Source organism: Microcaecilia unicolor, chromosome 2 (assembly GCF_901765095.1).
Source record: "Microcaecilia unicolor chromosome 2, aMicUni1.1, whole genome shotgun sequence".
Taxonomy (NCBI): domain Eukaryota; kingdom Metazoa; phylum Chordata; class Amphibia; order Gymnophiona; family Siphonopidae; genus Microcaecilia; species Microcaecilia unicolor.
Window position 1 is genome coordinate 497,970,491 of NC_044032.1, and position 22,251 is coordinate 497,992,741.

A 22,251-nucleotide genomic window follows, 5' to 3' on the forward strand; every position below is an offset into this window, starting at 1 on the left:
ACCATTGTTTAATTGAGGGTCAGGGCAAGAGGGGCAAGGGTCACATTCATATATGTGGGGAGTATTTCAGTGGTGGAATGAAATGTTGTAACTCAAGGTTTGGGAGGGGAAGAAGGACCCGGAGCATGTCATTCTGCAGACAGACATAGTTGTTGCCACAGAGGTTAACTTGTTTGCATTTCTGGCTGTAGGACCATCCCATATTACAGCATTTGGTAACTTGTACTGCTCACGTAGGGGTCATTTTACTAAGGTGCACTAACAGATTTAGCATGTGCTAAATGATAAGATGCCCATTATATTCCTATGGGCGTCTTACCATTTAGTGAGCACTGAGTGTGTGCTAATTCAGTTAGCACACCTTAGTAAAAAAGACCCTATAGTGCAGTATAGTTAATATTCTGGTAACTAATGTGTGTTAAAACCATGCTTTAAAGCACATTTTTATGAACTTTAGTAAACAGATCCTGTAGCTAGCAGGTATAATTACATTTCACCCATTTGGGCACAAAATGAAGAAAAAAAATAGATTCTATGAGTGGTAGATTTTTTGTTGTTGTTACTGTTTCTCTATATACTTCTAAAATCTAAAACTGTGCATAGTTTGTTTCTTCAAGCAGTATAGTGTACGTTTATATATTCACAAGGCCAGTTTTTACAGGGACAGTGACTGTGTGTTTGGGGCAACCCCTGTTATATACACTGCCCTCTAGATGGCAGCCTTTTCCTCATTTTCTACTTTTGTGATTAAGTCTAGTTTCCTAGAGCAGTGTTTCTCAAGCTTTTCAAGCCCAACGCACATATTAAACAAAAATGTGTGGCACACCAACTTTTATGAGCAGGTCATGCAAACACAGGAGCAGATACAGCAAGCCCTGCAGTAGAGCTATACCGCACAAAAATACTGCAGCATGCTATCATTTAAATTATTGCTCCATTGTTACCTTTCCTGTCAGTCCCTGAACGGTAATTGGCTCAGGCACTGACAAGAAGTTTGATATTTTAATAAAAAAGCTTCAAATAAGCATGCCATGGTATTTTGCCTCTCCTATCCTGTCCCGACCTGATCCCTGAACAATCCCTGATATCTAGTGGCTCCCACCACCAGTCCCCTTCCCATGTATGCCACACAGAAGTAAATCCATGCTCAATGTCTTCCTGCATTGCTCACCAGCATATATCTTGCGGTATCCATGTGGCTGAGAGGACCCATGGCCAGAAAAGGAGCTAAGCAAGCACCAATCTCTCCACCAGTTTAGTAAAGGGAGCGAGGGGGCAGAGATATATGGATTTGTCACAGTGGAGCAGTTTTTCAGTAACTTGAATTTAACACACACCTGTGTCAGACTAGGAGCTTACAATAGCTTCCTCATATCACTAGTTTTAAGGGAATATATTTACTTACCTACATACATACAGACAGAAAAATGAACGTGTTGAGAACTGCTGCTGGTGTTGTTCCTCCGGTCATTTCTTGTGAACTTCTTCCGTCATCTCCATGGCTCTTTAGATGCTGCAGGATGAAATCCAGGTGACATTTAGGGATTATTCACACATTCAGAACATGTTTTACTAAGCAGTTAGCTTAGCAGACTTTTTAAAAAGTTTGGCTAATTTCCTAAAAGAAAAGTTCATAAGCCATTATTAAGATGAACTTGGGAAAATCCACTGCTTATTTCTAGGATAAGCAGCATAAAATCTGTTTTACTGTTCTGGGATCTTGCCAGGTACTTGTGACCTGGATTGGCCACTGTTGGAAACAGGATACTGGGCTTGATGGACCTTTGGTCTGTCCCAGTATGGCAACACTTACGTTCTTATGTTCTTAATTGAATTCTCATTTCCCTCTCTGCATCCCAATATCTCCTCTGTCTCTGTATTCCATGATGTCTCCCATCTCTAGCCCTTCTTCCTTCTCTTTCCTTCCTTTCTCATTCACGCCTCCTACACATTCCCTATCCTTTTTTCTCCCTATCTTACAAGTCCCTTCCTCTCTCCACAGTCTTGTTTCTTTAATTAGACTTAAATATCACCTCTCTCTCTCTTTATATATCATAAACTATAAAACAAATGCAAAAAGAAGACCTTTGCTAGTGGAAACTTGAAAGTTCGCTGGTTTGGTTTGTGGCATCCTCTACTTTTGCATATACCCATTACTCAGGCAGCCACACGATGCCCTCATCAGCGGTCAGCCTCTGCCTGTTTTCTTTTGTTTGTATTACATACACTGCTTTGTATTCTTGAAACAGCAATGGCAAAACTAGAGTGTTCAAAATAACACCTTTCCTGGCTCTGTTTCCTGTGAAAGGGATTATTATTCTCAGGTCTCTATTATTTTTGTATGTTCTGCTGTATTTTTTTATGTTGGGGGGGGGGGGGGGATTTATTTGATCATGAATTAATAGTTTTCATTTAAACTGGCCAGTCCATAGCTGTCCTATTACAAAAAGTCTGCTCTGTCACCTTTCTCTTCGGCAGTACTGGTAACACTGATGCTGTTCTGTAAATATTTATATATTTTTTATATAATGCAATTTATAGACTGCTTAGTCCTAAGTGTACATGAATGTAACTCACCTTGAGCTACTCCTGAAAAGGTGTGAGCAAAATCTAAATAAATAAAATAAATACATTTAAAACATACATAATCCATAATACAAACCCCCATACACTCCACACCAACACACAGCACAATAATAGATCCACTCACTTCACACTCAGCTGAGTATACAATAAAACTTCATTATCGTCAAAACTACTCAGCAGGGAAAGCCAGAGAAAAAATATGTTTTCAATGCTCTTTTAAATTGCTGCAAAGAGGTAAATAACCTCCATAACATTGGTCCTTTTATGGAAAAAGCTGTAGCCCTTGTTTCTGCATAAAGAATATGTACCAATAATGGCACAATAATCCTGCGTAATCCATCTGACACTTAGTGCCCTTGCTGGTTATAGAGCTGAACAGCTTGCTCCGAATATAATAGTACATGCAACAAAATTGCTTTATATACCAACATCAACATTTTATAAGCAATCCTGTATTCCACTGGGAGCCAGTGCAGTCACCTCAACCCGGGTGTAATATGCTCAACCCTACCCCAACCCAATATCAGCCTCGCTGCATAGTTCTGTATAACCTGCAAGGCCTTACACCAAGTCTTTGAAATTTCCAAATACACAGCATTGCAATAGTCTAATTTTGTCACAACCAACACCTGTACCACTATTCGAAAGTCAGCTTCTTATGTTCTAACACTTCTTAGGCTTTAGCCTCGTTTGGGCCCCACACAATAGTGGGAACCAAAACTGGCAGCAGTTATTTATTTGAAGCATTTGTATCCCACATTTTCCCACCTATTTGCAGGCTCAATGTGGCTTACAATTGTTCCGTAATGATGATCACCAATTCCGGAAAAGAGAAATACATAGTTAAAATATGGAAGTGACAGAGAGGGGCATAATCGAACAGAAACGCCTATCTCCATGGGCGTTTATCTCTGAGAACAGGTCCGTGAAGGGGCGGGCCGAACCATATTTTCGAAAAAATGGATGTTTTTGAGCTGGGCGTTTGTTTTTATTAGCGATAATGGAAACTAAAAACGCCCAGCTCAAAAACATCCTAATCCGAGCCATTTGGTCGTGGGAGGGGCCACAATTTGTAGTACACTCGCCCCCCCTGACATGCCAGGACACCAACTGGGCACCCTAGAGGTCAGTGCGGTGGACTTCAGACAACGCTCCCACATGCATAGGTCCCTTACCACGGGTGCTGAGTCCCCAACCCCCCTCCCCCAAAACCCACTACCCACAAATGTACAACACTACCATAGCTCTTAGGGGTGAAGGGGGCACCTACATGTGGGTACAGTGGGTTTTGCAGGCCTCCCATTTACCAGCACAAGTGTTATAGGTAGGGGGGGATGGGCCTGGGTCCGCATGGCTGAAGTGCACTGCGGTACCCACTAAAAGTGCTCCAGGGACCTGCATACACGCAGGCCTCTAGGACTGGTTGCTGCTATATAACATTGGCACACCAGTTGACACCTGAAGACTAATCTCTCCGAAAGCATCCTTTATTGGAATAACCGCGTTTACTCACAGTTAACTGCAGATCAGAGGTTGTGCCCCACTGGCAACGAGTCTCCCTGGTACTGAGATGAGCAGTAGGTCAGAGCTGGCAGAATGCTGTACAATGCCCTCTTTCAGCCACATTCAAGGTAAGAACTAAGTTCTGTAACATGGCTAACACGTGAAAGGGATCTAAAACTGGCTTACAAAAATGGCCACTACCTCATGGACTACCGGAAACAAAACAGGGCACACTCTGACCCAGTAAGCAGGGGGAAAAGCACCATGGGAGTAGAGCCTACCAACATCGTGAGCATTTACCACAAGCTAGTGGAATCACGGAGCCCAATACCCTACACCCACCACAATGCATTGCTGATGTGACTCTGCAGTGCCCTTAACAGAAAAGGTGTCACACTCACCCGAGAGCCACATTTGACCCAGGGAAAGGCTGTGACAGGATTGAACACATTCTGCTGTCATGGAGGTGGGTACGGCATTTGAGGCTGGCATACAGGCTGGAAAAAAAAGTTTTTAAAGTGGGGGTTTTTTTGGTGGGAGGGGGTTAATGACCACTGGGGGAGTCCGGGGAGGTCATCCCCGATTCCCTCTAGTGGTCATCTGGGCAGTTGGAGCACTTTTTTGGGACTTGTTTGTGAAAAAAAGGGTCCAAAAAAGTGACCCAAAATCGTGGTAAAAACGCCTTTTTTTCGATTATCAGCTAAAGACGCCCATCTCTCCTCGGCTGATAACCACGCCCCAGTTCCACCTCCACCACGCCTCCGACACGCCCCCGTCAACTTTATTCGTTTCCGCAACGGAGTACAGTTGGAAACGCCCAAAATCGGCTTTCGATTATACCGATTTGGGCGCCTTTGTGAAACAAACGTCTATCTCCCGATTTAGGTCGCACTATAGGCGTTTTTCTCTTTCGAAAATAAGCTGGAGAGTGGAATTAGGTATTCAAATAAATAAAGTTCATTTTCGTAATAAGAAATAAAAGATAATCAGATAAAACTTCAATCATAGTAGATTAGACTTGAACAATCAGAATTAAAGAATTACGTTATGTGTAGTGCTGGTGTAAATTTTGTTATTGGTATTTAGGCTGGATCTTTGTGGTTAGCCTTCTTGAATAAGTTAGTTTTAAGTAGTTTTCAGAAATTATTTATATTGTGTGTTGTTTTTATTGATTTTGGTAATTCATTCCATATTTGTGTACTTATATAAGAGAAACTGGTTGCATATGTTGATTTATAGTTTAGTCCTTTGCAGTTGGGATAATGGAGATTCAGGAACGTACGTGATAATTTAGTAGAATTCCTGGTTGGTAGGTCTTTAAGGCCTGACACATATCCCGGAGCTTCACCATGTATGATCTTATGAACCAGAGTGCAGACCTTGAACACAATGCGTTCTCTTAATGGAAGCCAATGTAATTTTTCTCTTAGGGGACTGGCGTTTTCATATTTCATTTCTCCAAATATGAGTCTGGCTGCCGTGTTTTGTGCAGTTTGGAGTTTCTTAATGATTTGTTCTTTGCATCCGGCATAAATTGCATTGCAGTAGTTAAGTTGACTTAATACCATTGATTGTACCAGTCTGCAGAATATTTCCCTTGGGAAGAAAGGTTTTATTCTTTTGAGTTTCTACATTGATTGAAACATTTTCTTTGTTTTGTTTTTCGCATGGCTTTCTAGTGTAAGATTTTGGTCAATTGTAACTCCTAGAATTTTCAAACTGTTTGAAACAGGAAGGGTAAAGTTAGGGGTATTTATAATGGTGGGTTTATAATTGTTATGTTGTGATGAGGATGAGACACTGTGTTTTATCTGCATTGAGTTTCAGTTGGAATGCATCCGCCCATGAATTCATAATTTGGAAGCTGTGTTTGATTTCTGTAGTGATTTCTGTTAGGTCATGTTTAAACGGGATATAGATCATGACATCATCTGCGTGTATATATAAGGATTAAGGCATTGGTTGGATAGCGTTTTGGCTAAAGGTGTAATCATTAGGTTGAAAAGGGTCGGTGAGAACGGAGATCCCTTGTGCTACCTTGGAGGAGGGAGGTCTCCTAGAAGGAGAGCATCACCCTGGTGAAGTAGGAAGTACTCCTGTAGCCAGGACCTGCCCACCAGGGGATGTACTATCTTCTCGCACAGAGGATATGTCTCCAAGTGCTGCTCGGGAGGGAAAGGTTAGGACAGCTGTTGTAGTTGGTGATTCGATCATTAGGCATATAGATAGCTGGGTGGCTGGTGGACGTGAGGATCGCCTGGTGACTTGCCTGCCTGGTGCGAAGGTGGCGGACCTCACGCGTCACCTAGATAGGATTTTTAGATAGTGCTGGGGAGGAGTCCGCTGTCTTGGTACATGTGGGTACCAATGACATAGGAAAATGTGGGAGACAGGTTCTGGAAGCCAAATTTAGGCTCTTAGGTAGAAAGCTCAAATCCAGATCCTCTAGGGTAGCATTTTCTGAAATGCTACCTGTTCCACGTGCAGGGCCCAAGAGACAGGCAGAGCTCCAGAGTCTCAATGCGTGGATGAGACGATGGTGCATGGAGGAGGGTTTTAGATTTGATAGGAACTGGGCAACATTCTGGGGAAGGGGGAGCCTATTCCGAAAGGATGGGCTCCACCTTAACCAGGGTGGGACCAGGCTGCTGGCGTCGGCATTTAAAAAGGAGATAGAGCAGCTTTTAAACTAGAAATGGGGGGAAGGCCGACAGTCGCTCAAAAGCGCATGGTTCGGGAAAAGGTATCTTGCAAAGATACCTCACAAACAGGGAAGATAGGGTTTCTGGATAGTGAGGTTGCACAACAGACCGTGGTAGACCAGGTGCCCTTAAATACAACTAAAGATCAGACAAAAGATGTTAAATCAATAGTGTCAGGTACTAAGCATCATGCAAATAAGAACAACAAACATACTCTGAAATGTCTATATGCAAATGCTAGGAGTCTAAGAAATAAGATGGGAGAGTTGGAATATATTGCACTAAACGAAAAATTGGATATAATAGGCATTACTGAGACCTGGTGGAAGGAGGATAACCAGTGGGACACTGTCATACCGGGGTACAAAGTATATCGTAGTGATAGGGTGGACCGGACTGGTGGAGGGGTAGCATTGTATATTAACGAGAGCCTTGACTCAGATAGATTTCAAATTCAGCAGGACACAAATCACACCTTTGAATCATTGTGGGTTGAAATTCCATGTATAAAAGGGAAAAAAATGGTGATAGGAGTGTACTACCGTCCGCCTCGCCAGGATGAGCAGGTAGACACAGAAATGATAAAAGAAATCAGAGATGCGAACAAAATGGGCAATGTGATAATAATGGGTGACTTCAATTATCCAAATATAGACTGGGTAAATGTAACATCGGGACACGCTACAGAGATACAATTCCTTGATGAAATCAAGGACAGCTTTATGGAGCAACTGGTGCAGGAGCCGACGAGAGAAGGAAAAATTCTAGACTTGGTCCTTAGTGGAGCGCATGATCTGGTGAGGGACGTTATGGTACTGGGGCCGCTTGATAACAGTGACCATAATATGATCAGTTTTGATATTGACCTTGAAGTAACTGTACACAGAAAGTCAAATACGTTAGCGTTTAACTTTAAAAAAAGGAGACTATGATAAAATGAGAAGAACGGTAAAAAAAAAACTTAGGGGGGCAACTGAGAGAGTAAAAACTGTACAACAGGCGTGGACGCTGTTCAAAAATACCATCCTGGAGGCCCAGGCCATACATATTCTGCGAATTAGAAAAGAAAGACGGAACTCCAAAAAACAGCCGGCCTGGTTGAAAAGTGAGGTGAAGGAAGCTATTAGGGCTAAAAGAAACGCCTTCAGAAAATGGAAGAAGGAACCGTCTGAAAATAACAAGAAGCAGCATAAGGAGTGTCAAAGCAAATGCAAGGCGCAGATAAAGAAGGCCAAGAGCGATTACGAAAAAAAGATAGCATTAGAGGCAAAAAAACATAGTAAAAAATTTTTCCGGTATATTAAGAGCAGGAAGCCGGCAAAAGAATCGGTTGGGCCACTGGATGACCGAGGGGTAAAAGGGGCGATCAAGGAAGACAAAGATGTAGCGGAGAGACTGAATGAATTCTTTGCTTTGGTCTTCACCGAGGAAGATTTGGGTGGGATACCGGTGTCGGAAATGGTATTTCAAGCGGACGAGTCGGAGAAACTTACTGACTTCACGGTAAACCTGGAGGATGTAATGGGGCAGTTCGGCAAACTGAAGAGTAGCAAATCTCCTGGACCGGATGGTATTCATCCTAGAGTACTGATAGAACTGAAAAATGAGCTTGCGGAGCTACTGCTAGTGATATGCAACTTATCCTTAAAATCGAGCATGGTACCGGAAGATTGGAGGGTGGCCAATGTAACGCCCATTTTTAAAAAAGGCTCCAGGGGAGATCCAGGAAATTATAGACCGGTGAGTCTGACGTCGGTGCCGGGGAAAATGGTAGAGGCTATTATTAAAAACAAAATTACGATATCAAACGTTTATATCAATTGATATCCAGATTCTGTTGGGCAAAAAAACGCGCTAAGATGCAGTTGAAATATATGTTGGGGGGATGGAGGCAAGGGGGCTTGGGGATACCTAATATTAAATTTTACAATATGGCATGTCTCCTGCGCCAGACACGAGATTGGTTATTCCAATCCCAGGAACATACACCTCTAGAGATGGAAGAAGCGCTATATAGCCCATATCATGGGATTACATTAGCACATTTACAGAAAAAGGAGATTCCGCATAGACTTAGGCACAATGTTCTGATTTTATCACTCAGAGCAGCGTGGAGATTCTTAGGGGAACTATTGGGTGGAGATCCACGAGTAACTGAGTATCTAAACATCAAGGGAAATCCGTCTTTCGTGCCCGGGCTGGAAAATAAAACTTTTGATAGATGGGCACAGGCAGGAGTGACTTGTATAGCAGATGTACTGGGAGAGAGCGGGGACATACTGCCGTTGCCACAACTATTGGCTCAGAGGGAGCAGGTTTGGGGTGATGTGTACGCGCATTGTCAACTTAAACATTATGTACAAACATTAGATAAAGCAGCATTGCAGAGTAAATTGGGTAACAAAATCAAAAAATTCTTTGATGAGATATCTGAAAATGCTCCATCCATATCCCAGATACATCGGAAGCTGTGGGAGCTGGCTCCGTTGAAGGAGATGACTACGATTAGACAGAGATGGGAAAAGGATATGAGCTGGAATTTGGAATCTTGGGATATTACTGCGCAGATAAAAGATATTCCAAGAATAATTGGGGGTGCAGATTACAGGGAATGCGCGTACAGGATAATTCACAGAGCTTACTTTACCCAAGTACAATTATATAAATCAGGGGGTATAGAGACAGCGCTCTGTTTGAAATGTAATAGACATGATAATACTTTATACCATGCGGTGTGGGGATGTGTAGCACTACAGAGATATTGGAGACAAATAGTTACTTACCTGTCTCATGTTTTGGGTAGTAGAATAGACATGAATCCACGACAGTTGATACTAGATCTGAAAGATGCACCTTTAAGACTCAATGCTGACAAAACATTATTATATCGAAAATTATGTTTGGTAGCAAAGAAATGTATTATGCAATATTGGACTGTAGCCACTTCGCCACCTTATTGGCATTGGCGTAACAGGGTGCACCAATTGTTAGTGTGGGAGGCGAAAGAAGTAAAAGGACAGTACAAAAGGAAAATACGGTTTCTTAAAATATGGGGAAGTTACCTGGAAAAAATGACACAGAGAGGCCGAAGTTTGGTCATCAATACTTTATAAATGAGCCATGTATCATTATACTATTGGGAAGTGTCAATATGAGTTAATCAAGAGGGTTGGGGGTGGGGGGTTAGTAGGGATTAGTGGGAGGAGGGTGAGGGAGAGGGGATTGAGGAGTAGGATTGATAATTAGATATGGAGTTCTGTATTTAATTGGAGTGGTAAGCTGATCATGTTACATCACAGTAGAATAGTAGTTGATTCACAATTGTACACTTGCCAAATCAAAAGGCTCCGTTGTATTGTTGTAATGTTATGACTCTATTTAATAATTGTTGAAATATAAAGATGCAAGGAGGGGAGGGGGTTGGGAAAAGAGAAAATGGAATAAGTGATTGATACAGATACATATGTTGTTGTAATGCTGATTTAAATACTGAACCATGCTGTATGAAGTCTCCAAGTTGCATTGTACTATGCATTTTGTCAATAAAAACGTTTAAACGTAAAAAACAAAATTACAGAGCACATCCGAGGACATGGATTACTGAGACTGAGTCAGCACGGCTTTTGTGTGGGGAAATCTTGCCTGACCAATTTACTTCAATTCTTTGAAGGAGTAAACAAACATGTGGACAAAGGGGAGCCGGTTGATATTGTGTATCTGGATTTTCAAAAGGCGTTTGACAAGGTACCTCATGAAAGACTACAGAGGAAATTGGAGGGTCATGGGATAGGAGGAAATGTCCTATTGTGGATTAAAAACTGGTTGAAGGATAGGAAGCAGAGAGTGGGGTTAAATGGGCAGTATTCACAATGGAGAAGGGTAGTTAGTGGGGTTCCTCAGGGGTCTGTGCTAGGACCGCTGCTTTTTAATATATTTATAAATGATTTAGAGATGGGAGTAACTAGCGAGGTAATTAAATTTGCTGATGACACAAAGTTATTCAAAGTCGTTAACTCGCGACAGGATTGTGAAAAATTACAAGAGGACCTTACGAGACTGGGAGACTGGGCGGCTAAATGGCAGATGACGTTTAATGTGAGCAAGTGCAAGGTGATGCATGTGGGAAAAAAGAACCCGAATTATAGCTACGTCATGCAAGGTTCCACGTTAGGAGTTACGGACCAAGAAAGGGATCTGGGTGTCGTCGTCGATAACACGCTGAAACCTTCTGCTCAGTGTGCTGCTGCGGCTAGGAAAGCGAATAGAATGTTGGGTATTATTAGGAAAGGTATGGAAAACAGGTGTGAAGATGTTATAATGCTGTTGTATCGCTCCATGGTGCGACCGCACCTTGAGTATTGTGTTCAAGTCTGGTCGCTGCATCTCAAGAAAGATATAGTTGTATTGGAAAAGGTGCAGCGAAGGGCGACTAAAATGATAGTGGGGATGGGACGACTTCCCTATGAAGAAAGATTAAGGAGGCTAGGGCTATTCAGCTTGGAGAAGAGACGGCTGAGGGGAGACATGATAGAGGTATATAAAATAATGAGTGGAGTGGAACAGGTGGATGTGAAGCGTCTGTTCACGCTTTCCAAAAATACTAGGACTAGGGGGCATGCAATTAAACTACAGTGTAGTAAATTTAAAACAAATCGGAGAAAATGTTTCTTCACCCAACGTGTAATTAAACTCTGGAATTCATTGCCGGAAAATGTGGTGAAGGCGGTTAGCTTAGCAAAGTTTAAAAAAGGGTTGGACGGTTTCCCAAAGGACAAGTCCATAAACCGCTACTAAACGGACTTGGAAAAATCCAAAATCCCAGGAATAACATGTATAGAATGTTTGTACGTTTGGGAAGCTTGCCAGGTGCCCTTGGCCTGGATTGGCCGCTGTCGTGGACAAGATGCTGGGCTCGATGGACCCTTGGTCTTTTCCCAGTATGGCATTACTTATGTACTTATATCCCTGGGGTACTCCGCATTCTGGTCTCCAAGGTGGTGATATAATCAAATTTGATATCACTTGATATATTCTTGCAGTCAGGAATCTTTTGATCCAGTTTAGTACGTTTCCTGCAATTCTGAAATATTCCAATATATTTAGTAGTATTTTGTGGTTTACCATGTTGAACGCACTGGACATGTTGAATTGAAATAGAAGTATACTGTTGCCAGTTGTGATTGCTTGCTTAAATTTGGATAGGAGAGTAATTAGTACAATAAAGCGAAGATACATTCCTGTAGCAGGTATTCTCCAAGGACAGCAGGCTGATTGTTCTGACCGATGGGCCATCATCCACGGTGGCCCCCACCAACGGAACCCCTCAAAGCAAAAATCTGAAAAGCCTCGACAGAACCTTCTGGCGCGCAAAGCACATACGTGGCCATCTTCCCGCCTGTCGCGCGAGAGACCCGTCCAGTTATATACAAAAGCAAAAAATACAGAAGAACAACTCCAAAGGGGAGGAGGGCGGGTTTGTGAGAACAATCAGCCTGCTGTCCTCGGAGAATACCTGCTACACCCCGCATCTCTGTGGGAGTAAATCTATAAAGCATTTTCTGTGTATAAAGTGGCTCTTGTAAAGTTGACTGAGTATACATCTACTTGAGTAGGTGTTTCTGGCAGTGGCATAGCCATGGGGGGGCCTGGGCTCCCCCTCCACTTTGGGCTAAGGCTCCCTCCAAACATGCAGCTCCTGTTAAATGGCTGGTGGGGGTGCCAAAGCCCCGCCAGCCAAAGAAATTCTTTGTTGAGCTCCTTGCACTACTGCAGTACAGAGGTTGGTGGCATGCCTCCAGCCACCGACACTGGAACTCCTCGCACATGCTCAGGTTGTGCAAGAATGGAGCTTACTTGGAGTGTCCTGGCAGCTGGAGGTACACCACCTACTTCTTCTGTACTGCAGCAACACAAGGATGAGGTTTGGCTGACGGGGCTTTACATCCCCGCCAGGAAATATATAATTTTTGGTGTGTCAGTGGGGAGGGGATGGGAGGGAGGAAATGCTTTGCCCCCCCCCCCCAGTCCACTTCTGCCCCCTCCCCCCAGTCAGAGGACTGGCTACACTCCTGGTTCTGTGGACATAGTCTGGATGGAATACGGGTGAGTGGGGCAGATTTGCGATATATGTGAGTGTAGACTTGTAGAATATATGCACATATTTACACATTCTTAGGAATAAGAGTAAATTTGTCTGAGAGCCTTTCTGCACTACAGGGAGCCATTTTATGAGCCTACGTTAGAAAGGCATAGAGATGCCCACATTGCCTTTATCAAATAGCTGGTGTGCATGGGATCTCACCTTAGGACTCTCCTCTCTCTTTCTGCTGATTTTTACTTCAGTCTCTGTACTTTCAGCTGTCTTATAACATAGACATGTGCTCCTGCTACTCACCCTGTGGATGCACCTGTAACCTCTTCTGTTTGCTCTGAGCTGGCTCCTACTCTTTCCCTACCCTCAGTTTCTCTACGCATTTGTACTCACACACCTAGTTTCTTTCCAAAGGCTGATGCTAGGGTCCACCTTGGAGGTCAGCACTCAAGAAAAAGATCTAGGTGTCGTTATAGATAATATGCTGAAATCTTCTGCTCAGTGTGCGGCGGTGGCCAAAAAAGCAAACAGTATGCTAGGAATTATTAGGAAAGGGATGGTGAATAAGACTGAAAATACTATAATGCCTTTGTATCGCTCCATGGTGCGTCCGCACCTTGAGTATTGCATTCAGTTCTGGTCACCTTATCTCAAAAAAGATATAGCGGAATTAGAAAAGGTTCAAAGACGAGCAACCAAACTGATAGAGGGGATGGAACTGCTCTCATATGAGGAAAGGCTAAAGAGGTTAGGGCTCTTCAGCTTGGAAAAGAGACAGCTGAGGGGGGATGTGATTGAGGTCTACAAACTCCGGAATGGTATGGAGTGGGTGGAGGTGAATTGAGTTTTCAGTCATTCAAAAAGTACAAGACCAGGGGACACTCAATGAAATTGCATGGAAAATTGTTAAAACAAATAGGAGGAAATATTTTTTTCACTCAACGAATAGTTAAGCTTTGGAACTCTTTGCCGGAGGATGTGGTAACAGTGGTTAGTGTATCTGGGTTTTAAAAAGGTTTGGACAAATTCCTGGAGGAAAAGTCCATAGCCTGCTATTGAGACAGACATGGGAAAGCAACTGCTTGCCTTGGGATTTGTAGTATGGAATGTTGCCACGATTTGGGTTTCTGCCAGCTACTTGTGACCTGGCTTGGCCACTGTTTGGAAAACAGGATACTGGACTAGATGGACCATTGGTCTGACCCAGTATGGCTAATCTTAAGTAAGACTGACGTCCACACTCCCACACTCCAGTTCACTCTATTAGAGGCTGACCGAAACTGCTTTTTTCAGTTTTGGTTTCCACAATTCTCTAAAAGCTTATGGCCAGAACCAAAACTGCATCTGAAACTCATCACCTGCTTTCAGCCGAAACCGAAACCTCAATTTTGGTTTGTGAATATGAACCAGTGAGGGCCATTGGAGATTGTCAGAGCTTGCAGTCTGCATCCCTCTGCTAAACTCACAGTATCCAAGCTGAATGTAATAATTTAAATAATGAAAGACCATATTTTATCTCCTAACAAAATAGCCTCCACACACATGGACCACAATTAATGAAAACTGACATTAAAATCCACGGTGCTTTTGCAGTGGTTGACTTTGTGCCACACTTGGAGTGGCAGCTGACATCATAACTCCACAGAGAGGCTAATTCCTAAGAAGCTTATCCCAAATTTGCAGACTTAAATTCCTGCTAAAATTTTGTGTCAAAAGCATTTATTTGGAGCACTCTATTTACTATATAAAATATTGTGCAAAATCATAACTGCATTACTTGCAATCACAGTACCAAAAAAAAAGAGCATAAGAATAGCCATACTGGATCAGACCAATGGTCCATCTAGCCCAGTATCCTGTTTCCAAAAGTGACCAAGCCAGGTCACAAGTACCTGGCAGAAACCCAAATCATGGCAACACTCCATGCTACCAATCCCAGGGCAAGCAGTTGCTTCCCCATGTCTGTCTTAATAGCAGACAGTGGACTTTTCCTCCAGGAACTTGTCCAAACCTTTTTTAAACCCAGATACACTAACCGCTGTTACTACATCCTCCAGCAAAGAGTTCCAGAGCTTAACTATTTGTTGAGTGAAAAAATATTTCCTCCTATTTATTAAACTATTTCCATGTAACTTCTTTATGTGTCCCCTAGTCTTTGTACTTTTGGAACGAGTAAAAAATTTGATCCTTTCTATCATTGTTTACAGGCACTTCAAAATACAAAGAATAGCCTTTCTCCCCCCAAACCTCCTTACAATCTCTGGTGGTCTAGTGGTGTAGTCAGGGCAGGACCAAAGCCCCAGTCGAAGAGTTTTGATGACATCTTAATTAGAAGTTTCATCTACAGATAAGGAGTGAGAAGTAAGAACCTTACTGGTTCTGCCTGCATGAGAAGCATTAAGGAGGAGAATAGAGATGGGGACAAGGGCCTCTTCTCTCCTTCCATATACTTCAACACTGCTTCCATCAGCTGTGGGAGAAGGGGGCTGATGCTGCGGGAGTGGGTAGAAAGAGGAGGACAGAAGCAAGGGCATATGAAGGGACAATGGAGATAGAGGGTAAAAGCAGCATAGCAGGGTTTAAAAAAGGTTTGGAATGTTCCTAAAAGAAAATTCTATAAGCCATTATTAAGATGGACTTAGGAAGATCTACTGCTTATTCCTGGAATAAGCAGCATAAAATCTGTTTTATTCTTTTGGGATCTTGCCAGGTACTTATGACCTGGATTGGCTATTGTTGCTTGATGGACCTTTGGTCTGTCCCAGTATGGCAATGCTTTTGTTCTTATGAGAAGAAAGGAGATAAATGCTGGCAATAAGGAAGAAACGCAGGGTAAATGAATACTGGAGAAGGAGTTAGGCAGACAGATGCAAGGGAAGAGGGAGGAGAAAGTGGGGGAACAGATCTACGGAAAAGGGAGAAAGGCAGAGGGCTCTGAATAGACTGAAAAACAAAGGAAAGAGACAGGTCATTGAAGTAGGTAAGAGGGGGAATGGGAGTCTAGGTAAAAGGTTAAGACATAAGAAAGGGACTGGAGACAGAGAGGGGATGAGCTGTAGGGAAGAAGCTGGGGGTGGTGAAGGGATGAGAGGGAGAGGTAGACTATACTGTGAAGGGCATGGTTATAGAGAATGGAGACAGGGGTCTGGAAGGTGAGTGAAATATGGAGGAATAGGAGACTGTTGAAAAACTGTGAGGTATAGGTGTGACTGAGAGGACTAGGTGAATAAGCGTCAGAAGTGGAAAGGCAGTTAAGTGGTGAAAGGTAAAACAAATGGTGACTGAGGAGTGGAGGGGGAGGAGGAATAAATTTTAGCTATAGGTAGATAAAAAGGCAGATAAGAGAAATGAAGAAAAAAGATATAACAGAAGGATCTATGTCAGAGATAGATTAGGTGAGGAAGGGAAAAAATAAAGACAGTGAAGAAATAGTGAATAGAAATGACACCCTGTGATCAAACTTAGGTGAAAACCAGATGAAGTGGTAAAGAGAGATCAAGACCACCCCAACTGTAAAAATTAAATGATCATACAACAAAGGTACAAAAAAATTATTTTCAGTTCTCAGAGAATGAAATGTAAGCTTTAAAAATATGTATTTTTCTCTATTTTGTTCAGTTCAGGAGGAAATGCATTTCTGTTTATCTTTCTTCAGTGTTCCATGTGTCTTAGAGTCAGTTTCTCGGGTTTTTCATTTCATGTTTTCTCTGTATATTTGTTTCTAACTTAGTATCTTATTCTGTACCAGGTGATGAGCAGTGTTTTCTATGTGTAAACGTGATGAGGAATTCTGGTAACATGTAGGGTTGGTGTAGTAATCTGTATTAGTTTGGACTGAGCTTCTTATCTTTCCCCCTAAACCTACCTCTCCTCTTCCCCTGTTCTCTATTTCTGTAGATAACATTCTCATCCTGCTTGTCTCGTCAGCTTGTAACCATGGGGCCGTCTTCGATTCCACTCTTTCATTTTCTGCACATATCCAACAGACTGCTGAAACCTGTTGTTTCTTTATAACATCACCAAAATGTGTCCCTTCCTTTCTGAGCACACTACCATAAACCTTGTCCACATCCTTATCACCTCATGCTTAGATTACTGCAACTTGCTTCTCACAGATCTCCTACTAAACCATTTCTCTCCCCTTCAATCTGTTCAAAATGCTGCTGCATGACTTATCTTTCACCAGCCTTGTTACCTCATATTAACTTTCTCCTCAAGTGACTTCATTGGCTCCCTATCCATTTCCACATACAGTTCAAGCTCCTCTTATTATCTTTACAAGTGCATTCATTCTGCAACTCCTCAGTATCTCTCCACTCGTATCTCTCTTTACACTCCTCCCAGGAACTCCACTTATCAGGTAAATGTCTCTTATCTATACACTGCTGCCAGCTCCAGACTCAATTCCTTTTATCTTGCTGCACTGATGCCTGGAATAGTCTTACTGAGTCAGTAGTCAAGCACCAGTTCTGGCCATATTCAAATCTAGGCTAAAAGCTCACCTTTTTGAAGCTGCAATTTTTATTATCTCCTAAATCCTATTCACTTGTTCAGTATCCATGTCTGCTTTAATCATTCCCACAGAAAGTAATTCCCTAATTCCTTATTTGTCTTGTTTGTCTGTCTCGAATAGATTGTAAGCTCTGTTGAGCAGGGGCTCAATTGTACACGTTTAGTGTACAGCGCTGCGTACGTCTAGAAATAATAAGTAGTAGTAGTATTCTGTTTTCCCAACTGGAGGTAATTTTTGTTCTAGAATATTTTCAGTGCTGAGTTTTCATGGATAGGGTTGGCATAGCTTGAGTGGATCTGGTGCTGATATGGTATAGCAAGTTTTTTGAGTGTCCAGTTATTTCACATAGTGCCTGGCAATGGAGAAAGTTGTGTTACTATCATTGATGTGCTAGCAGAATTTGTATAGAAATATTTTTTGTATGTTGATTTGTGAAACCTTCTACTTCTGTTCTTTTCCCATGTGAGAGAATAATTATACTGTCTATGAATTACATAAAAATGTATGCAAGATTGACTATAGTGTAAAGTGAGAAGTTGAGGTGAAAGCTAGAGAGAGGAGTTGGGATCTGCCCCCCCCAAACAACTAAGCATTCTACTGCCCCTGGTAAAAGGATGCACATTAAGGACAATTCTGTAACAGAGTGTCCACATTTACATACCACTGGAGCATATAAATATGCAGAATAGTGTCACACGTGCAGTGGTGTGCTGGTAAATTTTTAACAACAGGCTTTCTCTCCGGGCATAGCCGGCCCTGCAAATTAGGGTGGAGCCCAGGGGTGGACTGGGTAGGGGAACATATTGTTCTCTCTCCTCCCTTCCTGCGGGTGCACTAGGCATACCTTTGCTGGCAGGGATGCTGAGCCCCGCCAGCCAAATAGATGGACTGCTGCCACTCCCTGCTGCTTGTTTCTGGCTCAGAGCCAGAAAGAAGCAGTGGGGAGCGGTGGAGGTCTATTTATTTGGGTGGCGGGGCTTGGCATCCCCACCAGCAAAGTAAAAGGGAGTTCAGGAGGAGGCCCAAGCCCAAATTTCAGGAGCTGGTTGTTAAAGTAGCCACAGAGGAGCCTACTTTAACAACTGGCTCCCAAAATTCTTAAAAACTTAAGAAACAGCTCTCGTAAGCTGGTACGAGCCAGTTCCAGCACACCACCATAAGTGTACACAAGTGCAAAAGTGACAGCAGGGTAACTGAATGCTGTTCTGTAATGGTGCGTGTAAGTGACATGGGGTAAATTGTAAAGTGGATCCAAAAATGTTATGTGCTGAGCGGTATTCTATAAAGGGTACGTATCCTTTATAGTATTATGTATTTACACATGTAAAATTTTGGAATGCCCCTGAAACGCCCCGTGCCACCCAAAATTTACGCCAGTTAGGATTTACTCGCAGATCATTGTTAAAATTCTGTTTAAATTCTGCTAGTCAGACAGGGGAATGCCTGGAACCGTTCCTGATTGGCCCATCTGGGCTGAGCTGACGTCAGTCTGATCTACTTAAGCTTATCCTTCCCTACAACCCTTGCTTTGGCGTTGTCCTTTGTTTTTTGCTGAAGCCTTCCCTTGCACTGTTTGAGCTTTTGCTCTGTGTGTTGTGGAATTGTTTTCTCCTTCCTTGCTGTAGCCCTCTGTTGTTCTGTCTCAGTGTGCTTGCTGCTTCCAACGTGTGTCTGATTACCCCTCTTCCCTCACCTGTGATTTCCTCTGTTTGACTGTGGTGCTTTGTGGTAAGCTCGTTTATCATTCTGTTCCAGGTTGTTTGTTTTGTTTCCCTTGGAGTTACCCTTTGTACTGTGTTTGTATTTTGTTGTGCTTCTTGTCTTTGTGGCAGAGTCGGGACCTTTGTTTCTTTCCATGGGGGTTGTTTGTTTGTTCTTCCCTGTGTTCACCTTAACCCTTGTCTGCAATGTTCCTGCCTCTGGCAGCTGTTTGTTCAGAGCCTGGTTAACCTTTTGACTACAGTATTTTGCCTGCCTCTGGCAGCTGAGTGTTTGGAGCAGTCTTTCCCTTGTGACTGTTTTAATTCTTTTTTGCTGTCACTACCCTCGCTATTACTGTGTACTGCTCTTTCTGAGCGGGGTGCATCTCAGGCCCGGCTCTCTATTTTTTGCTGGCTTTTCCCTCTCCTGTCTACTGGGGGTCTCTGCTCTCTGTATCCATATTTCTCAGTCCCTTATTTTCTTTGTGTGCTGCGGGGTACAGCCTGACGTGTTTCCTATAGTTACCTCTCATAGTTCATTTTTCCCATGTGTCCTTAGCGAGCACTTAGTGTGTTGGTGCTCTAGTCCCCATGGGGACCCCTCGTTTTTCTTTCTTCCCTTCCCTGGGTTTGAATCGGTTAGGCTGTGAGGCCCGTATGACTGTATTCTGAACAAGTGGGTTCCTCATAGGCCGTGAGGCCCGCCTGAATGCCCTATCTCCCCCTTTCTGGAAGTGCAAGTTGGTTGCGTGTGTGTGTGTGTGCAGGGCTTGGTAGCTGGGGTAGTGTATAGTACCTGTTCGGTCCATCCTAGGCCTTGGCCTAAAAGCTATACTAGGCCTCGGCCTAGGCTCAAGGGCTCACGACCAGCCTGACAATCATTGAGGAATACGACCTTTGTGAAAATACTAATTAAAGCCAATTAACGACAATAATTGGTTGTTAGAATCCAGTTATTGGCGTTGATTGACTTGTTAAGCAATTAAGTTGCATGCACAAATCAGCTACACACACTGATTTACACACACAACTTTAGTCACCGTTTACAGAATCTGGCCCATGGTGCGTAAATACAAGGGAGCATATATATGGGTGGAGGGTGGGTGGGGATCCCACTTACACAAGTAAGGGAGGCTCATCCCTTTCACATTTACGTGACCACAGTTATGCCAATTCTATGGATGATATAACTTTGAGCGCATCAGGTTACGCTAGTGTTCTATATAACAGAATCTCGTTGATGGAGTTTAAACATTCTTTTCTTATCACTGAAAGAATGAACCAAGATGATTAATGCAGGTAAGAGCCTGGAAGAAAGCAGATGAAGGGAGTCTGCTGCAGGCTTTATCAGTGCCCTTTGGTTCAGAGTTAGAAAACAGCAGTGTGACTACCAAAGGAGGCCACTGGTGAGACAGTAGGCCAGAGGGAAGTGAAGATTCTTTAGCTGCAGGGAGATTTGGAGGTTTTAGCCCAGTCATAAAATCATGATAAAACTAGGGGCCTTGGCTATAACTCACAGAAGCTTTGCGGTTGGAGTGTGTGTGTTGATATTTTCTTTCATTTAAACTAAAGATTAACCAAAATCTCCTGAAAATTTCAAAGCCAATCCCCATGGTCCCTATCTCCTTTGTGCCTTTTTCCTTATGTTCTCTAAAGAGTTCCTAACTTCCCTCTTCTGTTAACAAATACATAAATAAATAACCTATGGGGATGCCTTTGGATCCACTTCCTCCCTTCTATCCAAATAAGAATAGAGAGCTGGCCAGAGTATCCATTTCCCACCCTTCTATCCAAAATATGGAAGCAGGACAGGTAAAGGGATGTCCCTCTGTCCAGAATCTGTGGTATATACCTAGCGTACAGTGTCTTACTTGGCTGACTGCATACTGCCTATATGGAATTCTAAATTGATCAAAAACATTTACCTAAAATCTAGAACGTCTGCATCTATTTATATCTTAAAGGTGCATATAGTATAACCTTCTTTTTGGAACAAATACATTCACCTAGAATTGTTTTCTAATTGTGATTCTTTCTCCATTTCAGGCTGCCAATTTTGGCACTTATGAAACAGACCAGGATTCCAGCTGGGGGATGAGAGGTACAATGAGAGATGATTTGAGACAGGAAGGGTGTCTTTGTTAGACTGAAGGGGCAGCTGGAAATGACAACGCTGTGATTTTTGTGGATACCAATCCTTCAAAAATGTTCCCTTTTATCTACCTGCCTTAATCTCAGCATCAGAACTTTTTATTAACCATAAAATCTGTTTGAGTTTTGTCGAGTCACACAATAATGAGATCTTGTGACTTTCAATAGCTATAAGGCAGGGATTCTCAACCCAGTTTTCAGGACACACCTAGCCAGTCAAGTTTTCAGGATACCCACAATGAATATGCATGAGATAAATTTGCATACAATGGAGGTAGGGCATGCAAATCTATTTCATGCATATTCATTGTGGGTATCCTGAAAACCTGACTGGCTAAGTGTGTCCCGAAAACTGGGTTGAGAACCCTAACTATAAGGGATAAATTCTGGTACTTACAATGGTAAGACCTGTAATTTCTATGTCAATAACTGACATAAATAGGTGGGTGACTGTAATGTACTGATGCTAGTAAGAATGGGTTGAGAGAGTTCAGTCTTTAGTAATAAACTTCTGATGTGAACTCTTTGAGACCATTAGACGTCTTTTTTTTGCTGTTGTCATCATCCTTCTTGTCTCCTCTGTGTTTTTTTGCCTGGATTGACCTGTGCAGAGGCTCCTTGTTCTCCTGTACTTGTCCCTTTGGTCACCATATTAGCTTTGAAGTGTCATTGAAAAGGAGGTGGCAGCCTTGACACCTTCAAACAGTGCCATTTGTCCCACTATATAGTAACATAGTAAATGATGGCAGATAAAGTCTGCCCAACAAGGTAGACTCATTTTACATGGTATGCAATACTTGATTTGTATACCCGAGTTTGATTTGTCCTTGCCATTTTCAGGGCACAGACCGTAGAAGTCTGCCTACTGTTCTGAAAGTTCTGAAGCTAATGTTGAAGCCCCTTTAAATTTACACTCCAGCCCATCCATATCTATTCAGTCATGATCAGGGCACGGACCATAGAAGTCTGTCCAACACTGGTTTTGCTTCCCAATTACCGGTGTTG

At 42.7% G+C, this 22,251-nt stretch overlaps 1 protein-coding gene across 1 annotated transcript in view; it reads left to right on the forward strand.

The window, feature by feature from the left end:
- The window catches only part of ABLIM2 (actin binding LIM protein family member 2), a 309,478-nt gene that overhangs the window by 231,165 nt on the left and 56,062 nt on the right, over positions 1–22,251 (forward strand). Inside the window, 1 exon segment of the mRNA XM_030191153.1 lies at positions 21,142–21,196. Within this exon segment, the coding sequence (XP_030047013.1) occupies positions 21,142–21,196 (55 nt within the window).